This window comes from Tenrec ecaudatus, chromosome 16, assembly GCF_050624435.1.
Source record: "Tenrec ecaudatus isolate mTenEca1 chromosome 16, mTenEca1.hap1, whole genome shotgun sequence".
NCBI lineage: Eukaryota > Metazoa > Chordata > Mammalia > Afrosoricida > Tenrecidae > Tenrec > Tenrec ecaudatus.
In genome coordinates, this window is record NC_134545.1 from 100,824,797 (window position 1) to 100,841,980 (window position 17,184).

General features: G+C 38.6%; 1 protein-coding gene across 1 annotated transcript in view; it reads right to left on the bottom strand.

Annotated features, from left to right (window-relative positions):
* The window catches only part of PDZD8 (PDZ domain containing 8), a 75,999-nt gene that overhangs the window by 32,146 nt on the left and 26,669 nt on the right, over positions 1–17,184 (bottom strand). The window contains exon 3 of the mRNA XM_075533872.1: positions 13,204–13,306. Within this exon, the coding sequence (XP_075389987.1) occupies positions 13,204–13,306 (103 nt within the window). The remainder of the gene's footprint in view (positions 1–13,203; positions 13,307–17,184) is intronic.

Below are 17,184 nucleotides of genomic sequence, written 5' to 3' on the forward strand. Positions count from 1 at the left end.
CTTGAGGTCTCTGTTAATGTTTAGATTTTCAGCTTGTTTAAATTTTATAAACGGTTCCCGTGAAATAAAAAGAAAAAAAAATGAAAAGCATGCCAAGGGTGAGGTTGTTATGGAAACATTAGAGTAGGACTCTGCCCTTTCCAATTCCTGTGTCAAACAGAAACAGCGTTTGTTCTGTCTCACCAAGCCAACCTCCGGCTTCATTTACTACCAGTAGACTTCTGTGGGGTGAATGACACCTCACCCGGGAAGTGTAAAGGAGCCCTGGTGGTATAGTGGGCTCAGTATCAGGCTGCTAATCACAAGGCGAGAAGTTCAAACCCACCAGCCACATAGAGGAGAAAGATGAGCCAGTCTGTTCTTGTAAAGATGCAGTCTCCAGAACCCTAAAGAGTAGTTATGCTCTTTCCTAAAAGGGCCTCCATCAGTCAGAATCAACTCAATGGGCTTTATGGGTTTTTTGGTAAGTGTAAGGGAATCTGGTGGTAGAGTGGGCTAGGTGTTGGCCTGCTAACTGCAAGGTCAGTGGTTCAAACCCACTAGCCACTTGGAGGAGGAAAGATGAGGCTGGCTGCTCCCGTTAAAGACGGATACGTTTTACCAGCCTTGTAACTGAGGCATTGTAAGTGGGGATGGACTAGAAGGCAGTGGGTTAAGGAAGGCTGAGAGCTTCAGACACAAATACTTTCTCAATAACGTTTTATCTTGACATAATTTCAAACTTACAGAGAAGTTGCAAGACTAGTTAGCACTAAGAATTTTTACTTTCCTTGCACCTTTAATTGCTAGTCATTAGTATTTTGCCACATTGGCTTGTCTGTTACTCCGCAAGTTTTTTTCCTGAGCCCTCTGAAAATAAGCCAGTCAGATGCCTCTTCACCCCTATTTAGGTGTGTATTTCCTAACTAGGACATGCTTTAACAGAGCCATAGTAAAATTTTCAAAGTCAGAAAGTTAACACGAATACAGCATTTTATTACCTAACCTACACAAAAACATATTCAAACTTTACCTGTCTGCTCTCTCCTGACTCTCAAGTCCCTGCTTTCACACAATGACCCCACTACCTACCGGAGGCAAGCCTATAGTGCCAGTGATGCTATAGCTCCACAGTCCAGCAATAGCCTGCCCATTCCCAGACCCAGAGCAGCTTCAGTCTTACTCATCATTTTGTCTGGCTAGTCTATTTCTCAGCTACAGAGATATTTATAATGTTGCTAGGGTGAACACATATTTTCAATTTCTCTATTTGTATTTATCTTTCTCACTGCCTATGTGCTTAACAAGAAAGGTAGATGTCAGGGGAAATCAACCTCAAAGCAAAAATTTTAATGACATCTTGATTAGAAATGTTGTCTATTCCTTTCTATGCTGTTTGAGCCTGTGTACTATTCATACAATAAGCTGATGTTTTTTAAAAGATAAAAATTAGGTATAAAATTGAGTTAGTGTTAGAAAGGGTTCTCTAGAGACAAAACCAGATTGCTAATAATTATATATATATTTATACAGATAGATATACAACATAAAAAAATAAACAGTTAATTAAATTATAAGCAGTACAAATGGCTCAGTGCAACTAACTTCCAAGAGACAGTTGTGAGACACTGGCAGTCCTTCAAGTCTTGAGGGTGGCCAGGTAGTTCTCTGTAGAGCAATTTAGGCTATCTGGGCACAGGCAGCAAACAGCAAGGCAGGTCACCAACAGTTAGCCAAGTGACAGGGTCTGACAGTCCCCAGCTCAAGAGATGTAAATTCCAATTGTGTGGAGAAGCACATCTTGAAGGAACCTCAAATTACAGTGACATCGTGCACGGGTTAGGTGTCCCACAGGTAGTGTAGCTTGCAAACTGAGGAATAGACCAAGCTAGGCAGCCACACACTGGTCCAATGATCACAGAGCAAGAGATAAGAAAGGCGAGACTCCCCGAGCCATATATATCTCTGCTCTTCAATTAATCCCACATGTGTTTATCGGCCAGGTTGGCACAATAAAATAACTACCTCAGTTAAAGTTTACTGTGCCAACCTGGCCAATAAACACATGTGGGGTTAAATGAAAGGTGGAGCGATAAATGGCTCTGTGAGCCTTGCCTTTCTAGTTCTCGGGTCTCTTGCTTTGTGATGGTCGGACCAGGGTGCAGCTGCCGTAGCCAGTTTCCTGCTTCAGCTGGCAAGGCTGACTTCCTGCAAGACATCCCTGAGGAGAAGCCACATGGACCTACCCCGATGCAGCCCTGGGTGCTAGAGCACCCGTGTGGAGACCCCTGCCAGTGCTGAGATGCTGATATGTTCACTGACTTGGCTTTCCTCCTGCAGTTGGCGTCATTGTGTCTGTTTTGTGAGATGGAGGAGAACTTTGTGGATTGGTGTTGGACATATGGGTTAATGTTGGACTTGTGGGCTTGGGAAGCACTGGGTTGGGATGTTTTCTTGGTGTGCACTTACCCTTTATATAAAACTCTCTCTTATACATATGAGTTTCTGTGGATTTATTTCTCTAATGTACCCAGGCTAACACAAAAATATTTCCAGAAGAGTACATTAGAAACCTGAAAATGTGCTTGGGAATTGGGAAACCAGGATGTCCCATGAATAGGAGTTCGAGAAAACCTGACTTTTTAAAAATAATGGGGCTACCAAAAGTTTGTGGAAAATTCCATTATCTTTTCATTCCATTTTTCCATGAAGTTTTTGATTGTCCTTGACAAATTTTCTCAAATTTCACAAATACATGAATAAAAAAATAAATAAATACCTGCTTCATAACACTTACTTCCTCATATGCAATAGTTTCCTAGACTTCTGACCACATTCTGGGGAATGCATGCTAATCATTTTACAAAAGATGATTCACACATTATTCATTTAGAAAACAAACCATCTGTCCATGCTCTAAGAATCACTAAGTAACCTTTAAGAAATATAATTAATTGCCCTGAAGTCTTCTTGTTTACATAGATTAATAAAACATTGCTATCTCTTCTAGAATAGAACATACTATTTATATATAAACAGCCTTCAAATATAGCACCGCATTTGTCTAGTATGATCCACTATCAATGTAAAATCAGTATACTTAGAAATGGAAAACACAGCGGTCCCCAAGCCCACTTTAAATTCTATTCCTGTTCAATATTTATGTGGAGAAATACACAATACCTTACAGAAGTACCCAGAAGACTGATACAACAGAGCATATGAATTCAGTGTTGCCGTTGCTACCTCTCCTTTTCACCTGCCCTAAAGGCACAATAAATACAGCCCAAATGAAAAAATTCAACTTGGTCTACTTTTAGCCTATTGGTTTTAAGCTGTGTACTTTAAATTAGTAAGTGGTGCTTGCTGCTGGTTGCCATGGAGTCATCTCTAACAAATGGTGACCTCACTGTACAACAGAAAGAAACAAGGTGTGGTCCTGGGCCATCTGAATGATTGTTGGTAGGGCTGAGTCCTTTGTTTTGGCTACTGTGATAATACAGCTCATTAGGTTTCCCACATTTCATCAGACCTTCTATGTCCCATATTTCACCAGCCCCTCACACAATGTGTGCATGCCAGAGAACTAGGTTATTACCATGAACTGCTGTCTAACAACAACAACAACAAAAAAAACCCCAAACAAGCCAAACCAGTTGCTGTGGGATAGATTCTTACTCATAGTGATCCTGTGTGTTACAGAGTAGAACTCTGGTCAGAGCGATAACTTTTCAGAAGGTGAAGGCCAGGCCTTTCTTCCACAGTGCCTCTGAGTAGATTGGAACCACCAGCCTATCCTTTTCCCTGCCATGTCACAATCATACCATCTTTTCCCTGGCATTTCACAATCATATTAAACACAGAAAACTCAAACCAAGCCTACAACAGAAAACTGAATGCCTCTGTCTTAAACAAGATGAACTTTAAGACTGGAACTGCTGTGTAGGATTTACAACTAAAGTTCAAAGTCATGTTGTTTATTTAAGAAAGCAAGTTATAGAACATTATACACGGTTAAAATTTCATTGAATCCCCACTCTATTTGCAAATATTATCAAAGTGAACTAAACCAGAGTTTTCATAAAAACTGACATTTTAAGGAAAGCTTTATTTACTTTAATCTTTCTCTCCCTTTGGATGAGATTAAGCTTGTAAATGGCACACGGTTAAACAGGGGTGCCAAAATGCTATCTGCAAGGCACCTGGCCTTAAACAAACACACCAAATGCCAGCTCTCAGGCCTCTGGTCTAAAGTATCTATACTCCTACAGCATTATGGGAAATCATGTGAGTTCTTTACGGGGCTCTTTTAGACTCTCTATGTACATTCACCAGTATGTGGCCAGAGCTCGACTTGGAAGAACAGGTTCATTCAGGATCATTCAGCAACGATTGATCCTATATCATACATAATTATTTTGTTCAGGCTTCATTGAACTGCACAGAGCAAGAAGTCCTTTCATTTTAAGTAACGTCAGAAAAAAAATATTATTGTTATGTGACACAGTTGTAAACTACAATGTTCGCTCTAAAATCCAGGTATTTCATAGAGGATTATTAAACAGTGAATCTTATTTTGTGGACTTCTTTAACCTAAACTTCATTTTTAAACCTCAACATTTTCATTAAGTTGAACATGAGCAGAAGCCCTGAAAGGAAAAGGAGACTTCAGTGTGACTAAAGGCCATGCTGAAGTCAGGCACAGGGAAAAAGGCCAAGGGTGAAAGGAGACTGATAGTAGCTACGGTCTTCCCAAATCATTTACTGAATACTTACAAAATGCTGCGGTATGAGCCCAAAGCAACATGGTACTCACTTCAGGGAGAGGCACTGGTGGAGATAATAATAATCGAATGTAAAACTGTAACTGTGGTAAAAGATTATCAAGGTGTTTTGTGCTAGTTAGGGATGATTTCCAAGAGGAAATGATAACTTGGCCTAACAGCTTCTGATGAGGAAGCAGTCAAGTATTTAAAACAAAGTGACTTGAAGACACAGGAATGGCTACTTGATGATGAAAGGGCTGAGAACCAAATTGGGGACTGTTAACAACAGCAAGAAGCATTACCACCCCCAGGCTGGAAAGACAGAGGGGGGAGGTGGTGGAGCCCAAAGGCTAGGGCATCAGGCTGAAGCTGGAATCACAGTGGCCCTGTCTTGTAAGCACGAGCCAGGGAGGAGAACTAGCCCCTGGAAGACATGCCATCAAGGCAGGGAAGGAGCAGTTTCCTTTCATCTCCAGGGCTTCACATGCATGCAATGCAGCGGGAAGCCTGCTGGCACAGGAGCTCTAGGAACAGATCCTGGAGCAGTCAATCCGCTTGCCACCTACGTCCATGAATACACCAAAGGGCAAACAGGCTGTGTGTTCATGTGAGATGTGCTGGGTCTGGGGTGTCCATGTGCAAAGGCCATGCAATAGACAGGAGAGTGGCAAGTACAAGGCCCAAACTCACTTCCACTGGTCAATTCTGTGGCACAGTAACCCTCAAGGACACGGTGGAACTGTTCCCTTTTGAGTTTCCAAGAGGCTGTAAATCTTCATTGGAGTAGAAAGCCTCAGCTGGTGGTTTCATACTGCTGATCTTGCAGTTAACAGGCCAACTCATAACCCACTCATAGCCCAACTCATAACCAGTGCTCCTTAGTACAAGGTCAACTTGTAGAGAAAAGGAGGGGAGTGAAAGAGGCTGCAGAACTAAACAAAAATCAGGCATGGAAGATTCTGTTGGCCACATCAAGGACTAGGTCTGTACCTTAGGAGCAAAATCAATAAATATAGATAGACAGATAAACAAACAAACAAATAAATAAATATTTTAAAGACGGGATTTCAGTAGGCAATTGGTAAGGCCAAATTTGTATTCCAAGAAGATTGCTTATTTTCCCTTGAACCTCTAGGATATTCACTGAAGAACTGCAGCATATCCACCCAAAACACAAAATCTACTGCCTCTGAGTCATGGCAAACCCATGTGTTACAACACAGAACGACCGCACCAGGTTTTTCTGGCTACAATCTTTAAGTATGCAGCCACCAGGCCGTTCAGTTAGCAGGTGAGCCGTTTCTGTCACCCAGAGACCCTAGTGCAGGTAGCATCACGACTAGCTGTGCCTGCTCCTGTGAGGTCTACCAGTAAGCGTGCTACAGACAGTATCACCACAGATCTCTTTTAGCATGACTTGACCACGGACATCGGATTTCTCTTCAGAGTCCCGCAGACTTAGTTCCTAGCTTAATGTATTTGTTAATCATTCTGAATGCGTGTGCTCAACCACCTGTCTTTTCAACTGAAGAACGTTCGTGTCTTATCCATTTATCTGTGTGGTTACCTCGTCTCCATGCTAAGTTTAGTTCTCTCTCCCCACCTGATCCAGCTGTTTAGAAATTTAGAAATGCAAGAAGAATACATTCCTCTGTGCGCAGTTCATGGTTTAAAAATAAGGTCTAACAAAATCCCTGCTGTGATATTTATCCTCATGCACAGCTGAATTTCTCGTTGTTGAGGCACAGTGCTGCGCTGTCCATGTCTTCAGAAGCCTGGACCCCTTTCCTAGATCTCACTGGATATGGTAAGTATACTGCACTTTGTTTTCAACCTTGTGAGAACTCTTCCTTTACACCTCTCAATTGGACACCTCTTAATGTAACCCAGTACATTACATGTATAAATCTGAAGATGATACTGTATGAAGGGGTTTCAGAAAGTTCTTGCAAAAATGGAATTAAAAGACAGTGGAATTTTTTCCCCCATGAACTTTGTGAAGCGCCTTCATAAATTCCCCTTTCTTGATCTGTGCAGTTTAATGGGGCAGCCATTCGTTACATGAGGCTATTGAACACCTGAAATGTGGCTGAGCGGATTTGTGCTCTAATTGTAAAATATATACTCTATGTCAAAGAATGCCAATTATCTCGTTAATTCTATACTGGTTCTGTACCTCTAAATATCCACCTAATAATTAGGTGTTTGGGGAAACTTTATATGGATCTTCATCAAAAGGTTTATCAAAGTCCAAAATGCACCGACTTTTTCCATTGATTCTAGATGTTTATTTCACATCCTCATACGAGACATGGATGATTTCCTCATATTTCCCACTTTGTGATTACCTTCCCTTTACTGCGTCTGTTCTGCTTTCAATTGTCCTAACATTTCTGTAGGATGTCAAGGAGACTTTCTGAACTCTCTACTGAGAGTGTCCTGAATTGGGCTCAGTCTTGGGCAAGGGAGCATGGATAATTGTTACTTTGAATCTTGTTCCATTCCATGTCACCTCCCTACCCTTACAGTTTCAGATCTTTCCTTGTTTCTGCTCTAACTGCATCAGTCACTACCCTGGAGCTGTTTCTGCATAAGTACAATGCCATCTACAGTCCAGATATTGTTAGAGAAAGAGGGATTAAGTATATGAGAAAAGAATTTCACAGATGTTTGTACATGTTAGAGATTTGGTTTGCATATCTCTTCTCCTATTCTGACAGAAGCGCTTAGAAAGTAGGCAGCATCTCTAAAATGTCTCTGTTAAGGGTGTATAAGTGGTGTGTTTAAGAAAAAAAGTGAGGGGAGTCTGATGTCAAATTACTTTTCAAAACAGATCCTTTTAAAAATGAGACGGTGACAAGGAAACAGCAATGGACAGAAAGAAAAGTACCACTAACGTCCAGAATCTAAGAGGTTTCATCTCCCAACTAAACTCTTCTTGCAGAGGTTGCCAATCACAAACTGACAGCTCTGTTTCTAGGTCACCTTCTGAAAGGCATGTGTTTGTGTTCTGCTTTGGAGATCCACAATACCCTTTATGGATTCTCACTAACAATTACCTGAATGCTCGTCAGAGATTCACCACTTGTTTTACAGGTAAATCCATGTCTTCCAAAATCATCAATCACAGTCCCCCTGGTATCTGCATATTGCGCAACGTAAGACATGAAATACTTTTATTACTTATATTTATGCTAGAGTAAGAAAACCAAAAGAACAAGCTCAGCATAGCTCAAGCAGAAAGAACTAAAGAAAAAAGTCAAGCCTCAGTTGCAAAATTGAAAGATTTTATGGACAAAATATTGAACAATGCAGAAAGCATCAAAAGAAGATGGAAAGAATACAGAGTCGCCGTACCAAAAAGAACTACCGGTGGTTGACTTTCAATCATTTCAAGAGGTAGCATGTGATCAAGAATCAATGTATTCAGGGAGGAAGTCCAAGTTACACTGAAGGCATTAGCCAAAACAAGGTTACAGGAATGGATGAAATACCAATAGAAATGTTTCCATAAGCTGAAAAAATACTGGAAGCACTTACTCATCTATTCATGTATGCCAAGAAATTTGGAAGACAGTTGAAAAAAAAGCTTTTAAGATAAGGGTCAGATTTTGCTCCCAACTTTCACTGGATTTCTAAGGTACTTCTAAAGTAGGCTTTATGCATACTACTTGTCAAATTATTTTTTTCCCCAAACTCCCCTTGATACTTTTTCTGCCCCGACCCCCCAAGCCCTTGAAAACCCAAACCAAATGTCATGAAATAGACTTAATAAGAGTTTTATTGTGGTTTTTGTTTTGTGTTGTTTTTTTCTTTCCCTGTGGCAAGATTTTGATAAACTGGTCATGCAAAAGTCGTTCACATTTACTGTCTCCCATGCCTTCTATTTCTACATAAGTTTAAAAGTTAAGATGGTTTCCCATGGCCCCTTGCTGCTAGGGAAGACCATGTGACCTAGTTCTGGCCCGACATCTATGAGGGAAAATCCCTTTGAGGAGCTTTCAGGAAAGTATTTTAAAAAGAACAAATCTGACGAACATGTAGCTTTGTCCCTAACCTTAAACCTCCTACTTGTTCTCGATAAGGGGATGCCTCAGGCTGTATGAGATCTCTTGCAACCATGAGAACCAAAGCCCATGCATGCTAACGCTGATGGAGGAGGAAGCTAGTAAGAGACAGGGTCCGTGGTTATGGTGTTGTTAAACAACTTTCTAAAACTGGATTTACAGCATAAGACAAGGCATCATGAATTGTATTTTGCTAACGCCTACAACTGACTGATGTAGTCTAACTGATCCACTTCTCATCTCCCACATAGCATTTCAAATCTACAGCTTTCCATTGATTATAGATCTTCTACTACTACTAGCATGGTAAGATACATAGTGCTTTAAAATTCAAAGGCACATTTAAAATATGGAAATCATTAGATTTTAATTCTACAGACGCTTTCAAACTAGTAGTTTACTTCACTGAACAAATTTTAACACTTGAAAGGCTGATTCGAACCTAAAGGCTCTATATAAAAGAACTGCTAAACTTATCAAATGCTTTAGCACAGTTACCATTTAATAACACTACATTTTTACACCAATGTGTAATGTACCCAAAATAACCAACCTATTCTCCAAAGTTCTATGCTTTCTTAAAGAAGACCCTAATTCTGGTTCCAAGATTTATTAAATTCAGGCAGAGGCGATTTAATCCTGGGAGAGACTAACTGCTGCTGACATTTTCAACACCTGATGCAATTAGTAACCCTGAACTGAATTCCTTCTTCAAAACTCACCATGGCATATGCTAATATCTAAAATAAGGACTCAGGATTCAAATCTCACTAACCTCTTCTGTAAAATATTAAAGCTGTCTAATCTTTGTGAATATAATACAATCAATATAATAAAGACAAATGAAAATGACAATAGCAATGATAATTTGTGACCATTTACCTGGACAAAATAATGTGTTTTCATGCAGTAATATTTAAGTTCTAAAACTTTCCATTTCGCTTCTCTGAAAAACTACTTAAGATGTAAGTGTAAAGGAAGCTGAATCATGAACTCACTCATTCACTGTTTTCTAAAAACACTATTCTGACTTACCATTTCTGTGCTCAAAATCTAACAACTGCATACATCTCTCAAAATTTCAAAACCCTAGATTAGCCCAATCTCTCTTTCTAATTATACTTCTGACCAAAATTACTCTATTTCTCCCCAAAGAATTTCATATTGTAATTTCAATGAAGGATGGTCCTAAGAGCTATTAAAAACTAGAAGTCAACTTAAAGGAACATTCACAAAACACCACATGGCTATTAATACTCATGCTGTTCAAGCAGATGTGGGGATATGCTCAGAGGCCTATTTAAAAATCTGAGAACTGAATCTATTTTTTAAAGTGCTATCATGAGTACCATATATATTATATAAATATGAAAGCACTTTACTAGTCCATTATAGTTCTGAAATATCTACTCGTCAGTATAATGAAGATACAATAGAGGAACTGGTTAGTTAATGTTCACTATGAATGATATTGATAGGCTTGGGAATACTGCCACCAAGAGTTAAAGGTGACATAAACAGACATCTAAGTTTTAACTATATCTTTAATATTCTAAATACAAAATGTTACTTCAGATATCTTTAATATTCTTTTTTTTTCTTTAAACAATTTATTAGGGGCACATACCACTCTTATCACAGTCCATACATATACATACATCAATTGTATAAAGCATATCTGTACATTCTTTGCCCTAATCATTTTCTTTTTTCTCTTTTTTTTTTAACATTTTATTAGGGACTCATAAAACTCTTATCACAATCCATACATATACATACATCAATTGTATAAAGCACATCCATACATTCCCTGCCCCAATCATTCTCAAAGCATTTGCTCTCCACTTAAGCCCTTTGCATCAGGTCCTCTTTTTTTTCCCCTCCCTCCCCGCTCCCCCCTCCCTCATGTGCCCTAGGTAATTTATACATCGTTATTTTGTCATATCTTGCCCTATCCGGAGTCTCCCTTCCTCCCCTTCTCTGCCGTCCCTCTCCCAGGGAGGAGGTCACATGTGGATCCTTGTAATCAGTTTCCCCTTTCCAACCCACTCACCCTCCACTCTCCTAGCATCGCCCCTCACACCCCTGGTTCTGAAGGTATCATCTACCCTGGATTCCCTGTGCCTCCAGCCCACATATGCACCAGTGTACAGCCTCTGCCCTATCCAGCCCTGCAAGGTAGAATTCGGATCATGGTAGTTGGGGGGAGGAAGCATCCAGGATCTGGGGGAAAGCTGTGTTCTTCATCGGTACTACCTCGCACCCTGACTGACCCATCTCCTCTCCTAAACCCCTCTGTGAGGGGATCTCCATTGGCCGACACTTGGGCCTTGGGTCTCCACTCTGCACTTCCCCCTTCATTCAATATGGTGTATATATATATATAAAATATTCTTAATACACACTGTTACTTCAGAAATGTTTTAAGGTGTCATTAAAGAATAGAACTATTAATTTATTGCTACTCAAAAACACTGACTTAAAAACTAGATCTAATTTTTAAAAAGAGTACATACATGTAAGTGCACAGGTCTGAATTTTAAAGATGTACTCTTGAAATTTTATCATTACCAAAACAGTAATATTTCAAAGCATATACTTAGTAAATGGAATAAACGTAAACAACAGCAACGATATAGATGTCAGGAAGAGACATTGCTCCAAAGCACAGACAACTTTCCGAGTTCAACTGTAACATTCTGGAATCCTATTTCTTTGCGAAACTGCATGGGCTTATTAAAGAAATTCTGTAGACAATGTTTTGACAAATGGCACTGAAGTCTTTAAGACCATTATACTTATGTAAATCTTAAGAAGCATGTCATAATTTCTATTAAAACTGTTATATAGCATATTCAGAATACCAATTTCTCTTTGGAAATGACTAATAATGGTGATCATTTTTATTCATTTAAGAATTCACAGAACCTAACTAATCCAAGTAGAATTTGCTGGAGCACAATTTCCTTTTTCTTTTTAATGAAAGCACTTAAAATATTGGAAAATGCCTTTACCTTTTACTTCTCCCACATTAGGTGGCAGTAGGTCAATAATAGAGCTATCAAAGGGGCGACCAGAATGCTTAACTCATTACCCAGTAAAGAGTTCATCCCAAACCCGTCCTCTTTCCATTTCCTTGGTTACCAGCCTAATCCAAGTATCCACCGTCTTCCTTGACAGATACCTCACTGATGTTTTTCAGATTTACTCTTTTCCTGCTAAATCTTTTCTCTAAAGACAGAAAATTCTTTACAATGGGCACACGAGACAGTGTCACACTTCAGCTAAGTCTCCCTTCACAAACAACAAAATCCAAACTTGTTCTCATGGCCTACCAGATTAAGCACAACTCTTTATTCTTCCCTTCCTCTGGCTTGCAAACACATCAAAGCATTTCCCCAACTCCTCTGTCTTCACACAGTTGCTGTTCCTTGTGCCTGAAATGTCTCCCACACGCCTAGCTCCTCCAAACCTTCCACAGCTTTCTTCATCTCCAACGTAGGTTCCCAGATTTAGCAAAAAGAAATATAGCATATGTATTATAATTTGAATTTTAGGTAAACAAAAAAAGTATTGTTATACTAAAATATGATGATCTGAAATTCAAATTTAACTGTATTTTCTCTGGCAAGCCTGTCCTAATGGCATCTCTTTGATTACCAGATCTAAAGAGTTTCCTTTGTCATAAAGCATCTTATTTTCTTCACAGAACTTGTCAATCTCTGAAAATAACTTTACTTGTTTCTCTAGTTTACTCACTGCTGTCGTCTACATGTAGCTGTACCTTTTCTTCCAGCCCCCACACTTATCTCTGCTGTTGTTAGGTACCACCGGGCCGGGTCGGACTCACAGCAATCCTTTGTACAACAGAACAAAACACTGCCTGGTTCTGCACGATCCTCAAATTGCTTTGATGCTTTACAGCCCAATGCTGCAGCCACCGGGTGGATTCATCTGCTTGAACACCATCTCTCTACCCCATGTTAATTCCACAATTGGGTCTTTTCTTCTTTTGAAATATTTCTCTACTTTCTAATGCAATGCTTTGTACAAAGTAAATGTTCAGAAGTCATTTGCTGAATGAATGAATGTCCTGAATTTACATGCCTTAGAATGTGCTTAGTAGAGTAATTCCCTTCCATAAATCATGAAACAGTTTTATAGTCTTGGAACAAAAACTAATGAGATTATACTGATCCTAAAGCAATATGAACACTTGGTTTTATGCGACTCATTTTATTATTGTGTTGTATTGCAACAAGACAAATATATATGAACTGTCCATAACTACTTTTACAGGACTTCAAATAACAAAGAATATAAAATAAGAATAAAAACAAGCTTAAAGAATGATGTTTATAGAAATATAAATCTACATAATTCTATTTTACCGTCTTAATAGAACTCCTTTGTTTTTCTTCCCAAACACCACTGCTCAACTCAAGTGTGCAATGAATATTGGCTTCTCTGTCATAGGATCCAAAAATGAGCAACCTGCAAGAGGAAAACAAAGCAGGAGCCTGTTAATTACACGAGCTATATGCAATAAAATATTTCCCGATGTACTGAGAAGTAATACTGCACTTCATTACTATTACAGTTTGGGAGAAAAGAAAGGAAAAAACAGTCAAACTTTGGTGCACCCTCTAGTGGAAAAGTGATACAATGCTAAAATTAGGTGAAATTCTAGGGCAGCTAAGTCAAATAAACAGAAAGTATAGCCAGAATCAATGCTATGGCAACTATGACAGAGGTAAAAAAAACCCAACAACTGACCACATATTTATATACAGTAAGTACTATAGATCTTTAAATCAGACTTTAAAAAAACATTTAAGCTAGAATAATGCACATGGTATGAATGGGGAGGGAGGGGGGAAAAAAAAAAGAGGACCTGATGCAGAGGGCTTAAGTGGAGAGCAAATGCTTTGAGAGTGATTAGGGCAAAGAATGTATGGATGTGCTTTATACAATTGATGTATGTATATGTATGGATTGTGATAAGAGTTGTAGGAGTCCCTAATAAAATGTTAAAAAAAAAATTAAACACACACACCAAACAGTACAAAACAAATGCTTATATATACATGGTACATGATGCTAGATACTAAAAAAGAAAAACACTATGTAAAACATCATCCCCTCATCTGGTCAAGTATTTGTGGTAAAAGCACATCATTTATCCAGTGACTGTGTCAGCTCATACTCAGGTGTTCAAATATGAGTAAAAGGGAATGAATTCTGAATTGGCAGAAGAGCATTGTGGGTAAGAGGACACAGCTTCTGGTTACTTGAGTTTGAATCCAAACTCCGCACTTATTAGTGTGACCTAAAGCAAATTACTTAACTTCTCTAAATTCAGCTCTTTCTCTGAAAAAATTCAGGGTAAAAACAGCACTCATCTGTTAGGAATGTGAACAAAGACAATGTGTGCAAGACAGTTAGCGTACTGCCAAGCAAACAGTAAGGGTTCGGACATACTACTTTCTATGTCTTCACAGAAACTGTCAAGGAACTATGGCATAACTCAGTTTTATTAATAGTAAGATCTAAAGAGGAAATCTTGGGTTCAATTCTAGTATGACATAAAGCAGTTTTTATTACTAAAGGGAAAAACATCATGGTTGACCATGCATCCATTTCTATATAATCCTTCAAATCAGAAAATAAAGTGGCCTGTTTGTTCAGGTGTAAACTTGAGACTAGTTTTGAGAATACATATTGACAGTAATGCTAAACTTTATCTCTACATGACGATCACGGGGTAGCAGTGAGATGATGAAAGAAAAATGGATAATACACAGTAGAGAAATAAGAGAAAACTACATCCTAAAGTTAGAATTGCCACCTGGAATCATCTTGTCCATATACCTCAACAATAGGTTTCACAAACACCTGAACAAACAAAACAGCCAGGGGTGGGGTGGGGAGAAGCAACCTCAAATTACTATTAATAATCTTAATATCTATTAAAGATTGTTAAAAGCAACTTTAAACTTAATGCTTTCACAGCCTATGACCCAAAAGATGGCAGGCCAAATACTTAAAATTCCAAACTACGAAATACCAGTTTTCAGTCACCAAATCACTGCTGCCACCATGTGTTCAAAAGAATAAACTACCTCAGAGCCTTTCCTATGCTGCACCAGCTAGTGTTTCCAAGTTCTTGACAAATAGAAAATTTGGAGATTCGGGAACAAGGAAGAAAACCTTAGAACGTCTTTCCTGAAATCATGTTATTCTACATTTCTCAAATTTTCAAATTTAATTAAAAAAATAGATGGAGCCATTCACAGAAACGAATTCAAAATAAACCACAGATTTAATTTTAAGTACTAAAGATATCTTTAGTATATATATTTATTTATGTATATATAAAAGTCCTAGTGGCATAGTGAATTATGCTTTGGGCTGTTAACTGCAAGGTCACCAGTTTGAATTCACCAGCTGCTCTGGGAAAAAGATGAGACTTTCCACTCCTATATAGATGTAGAGTCTCAGAAGCCCACAGAGGCAGAATTGACTCGATAGCAAGGGGTGAGTAACAAAGCTATACAACTCTTAGAAAACATAGCTGGTAACTCTTTACTACCTTGACACAAACAATGGTTTCTTAGGTAAGAAACCAAAGCCATAAGCACCCCATCCCAAGAGATAAATTAATTCTCATCAAAATTAAAATTTTGTTCTTCAAATGACACAAAAAGACAACCCACAGAAAGGGAAAAATATTTGGAAATTCTATGTCTGATTAAGGCTTATATCTAGAATATATGCAAAACTCTTGGAGCTCACTCATAAAAAGACAAATAAGCATAAGAAATTGACAGTGGTTCTAAAATAGAAATGTCTCCAAAGATAAGCAGCTGGTCTATATGCATATAAAGAGATGTTCAATATTATTCGTCACTAAGGAAATGAAAACAAAAACCACAGAGCTAACACCTCCCACCAACCAGCCTGGCTGAAAGACAGTAACAAAAGCATCGCCAAAGGTGTGGAGCACCGAAGCCTCCTACACTGTGGAGTGAAATGAAAGTGGTGCGCAGCCACTTGGTAGAAGAGTCAGGTTAAGTACCATGTAACCAGCAATTCCATTCCTCAGAATATAGGTAAGAGAAATGGAAATAAACAGCCAAGTTTTATATGAATGTTCACAGCAGTATTATTGACAATGGCTGAACTGTGGCAACAGTACAAGTGTCCATCGGTTGATGAATGGATAAAAAAATGTGGAAGAGTATTTGGACTAGGGAAGAAATGAAGCCCTGAGACAGGTTAAAACATGGACAGATCTAGAAAAATTATGTCAAATCAAAGAAGCCAGGCATAAAAAGCCACAGATTTCATAATTCTATGTACATGAATTATCCAGAATAAGTAAATCCACAGAGGCAGCGAGGAGAGAGGACTTGTCAGAGGCTGGGAGGAGAGGAAATGGGGAATGACTGCTCAACTGTCCAGGCTTTCTTTCAAGGGGATGGACGACAGGTTCTGAAATCAGATTGTGGTGATGGTTGCAAACTCTGAAAACACAAACCACCCAAACAGTTTAACATGGTGAATTTTATCACACAATAATTAATGGAACATTTTCTTCTGCTGTGAAGAAAATCTGACCAAATGGTCAAATTGAGCAAACCAACAGCGTCTGACTGAAGACAAATCAAATTAGATAGTCTTTGCCGTTTTCTTAAAGTTGCTTAGTGAAGTTTCTCATTCTTAGAAATACATACTGAAGTATTTGTGGGTAACAAAATATTAACAGTAGGTTAATCTGAGTAATATTGTAAATAAACAATAGATCGGAAAGATAGGAAACAAGAGAAGATACACCATAGTGCTTACACACACACTAAGGCAGTGACATGTAAACAAAGTCAGGACAGGAGTCACAAGGGCAGGAGGGTATTTGGGATAGGGCAGGAGGAAGGTACCGAGGTTTTATCTTTTGACACAGGTAGGAGCTGTAAGGGGGCTTGTCTTGAAAATAAAGAATTAAGTTGCTCATCTGTTTAATATGGTTTTCTGTACTTGGGTTACATTTAACCTTTAAAAATTAATGATGTAATTTTGGAACCTGGCAAACCAAAACAACACCCTAGAAGCTCTTGAGAAAAATAAGTTTTAGAGCAGTGTGTGACTCAGTGAATAAGTGACCTTAACATTTCTTTTATCCATAATGAGCAACAGCTATCATCCTACTTCTATGGCTTTATACAGAATACAGAACTCCCACAAAGTAAACTTTTATAAGGCTTACTTTTTTTTAAAGGCTTACATTTTTGTTTAGTTTTGTTTTTATTTTAAAATGGTATAGTTCAAAAGAAAATGGATCCAATATAACATTTAAGGTCTTTTACATAAAGAGC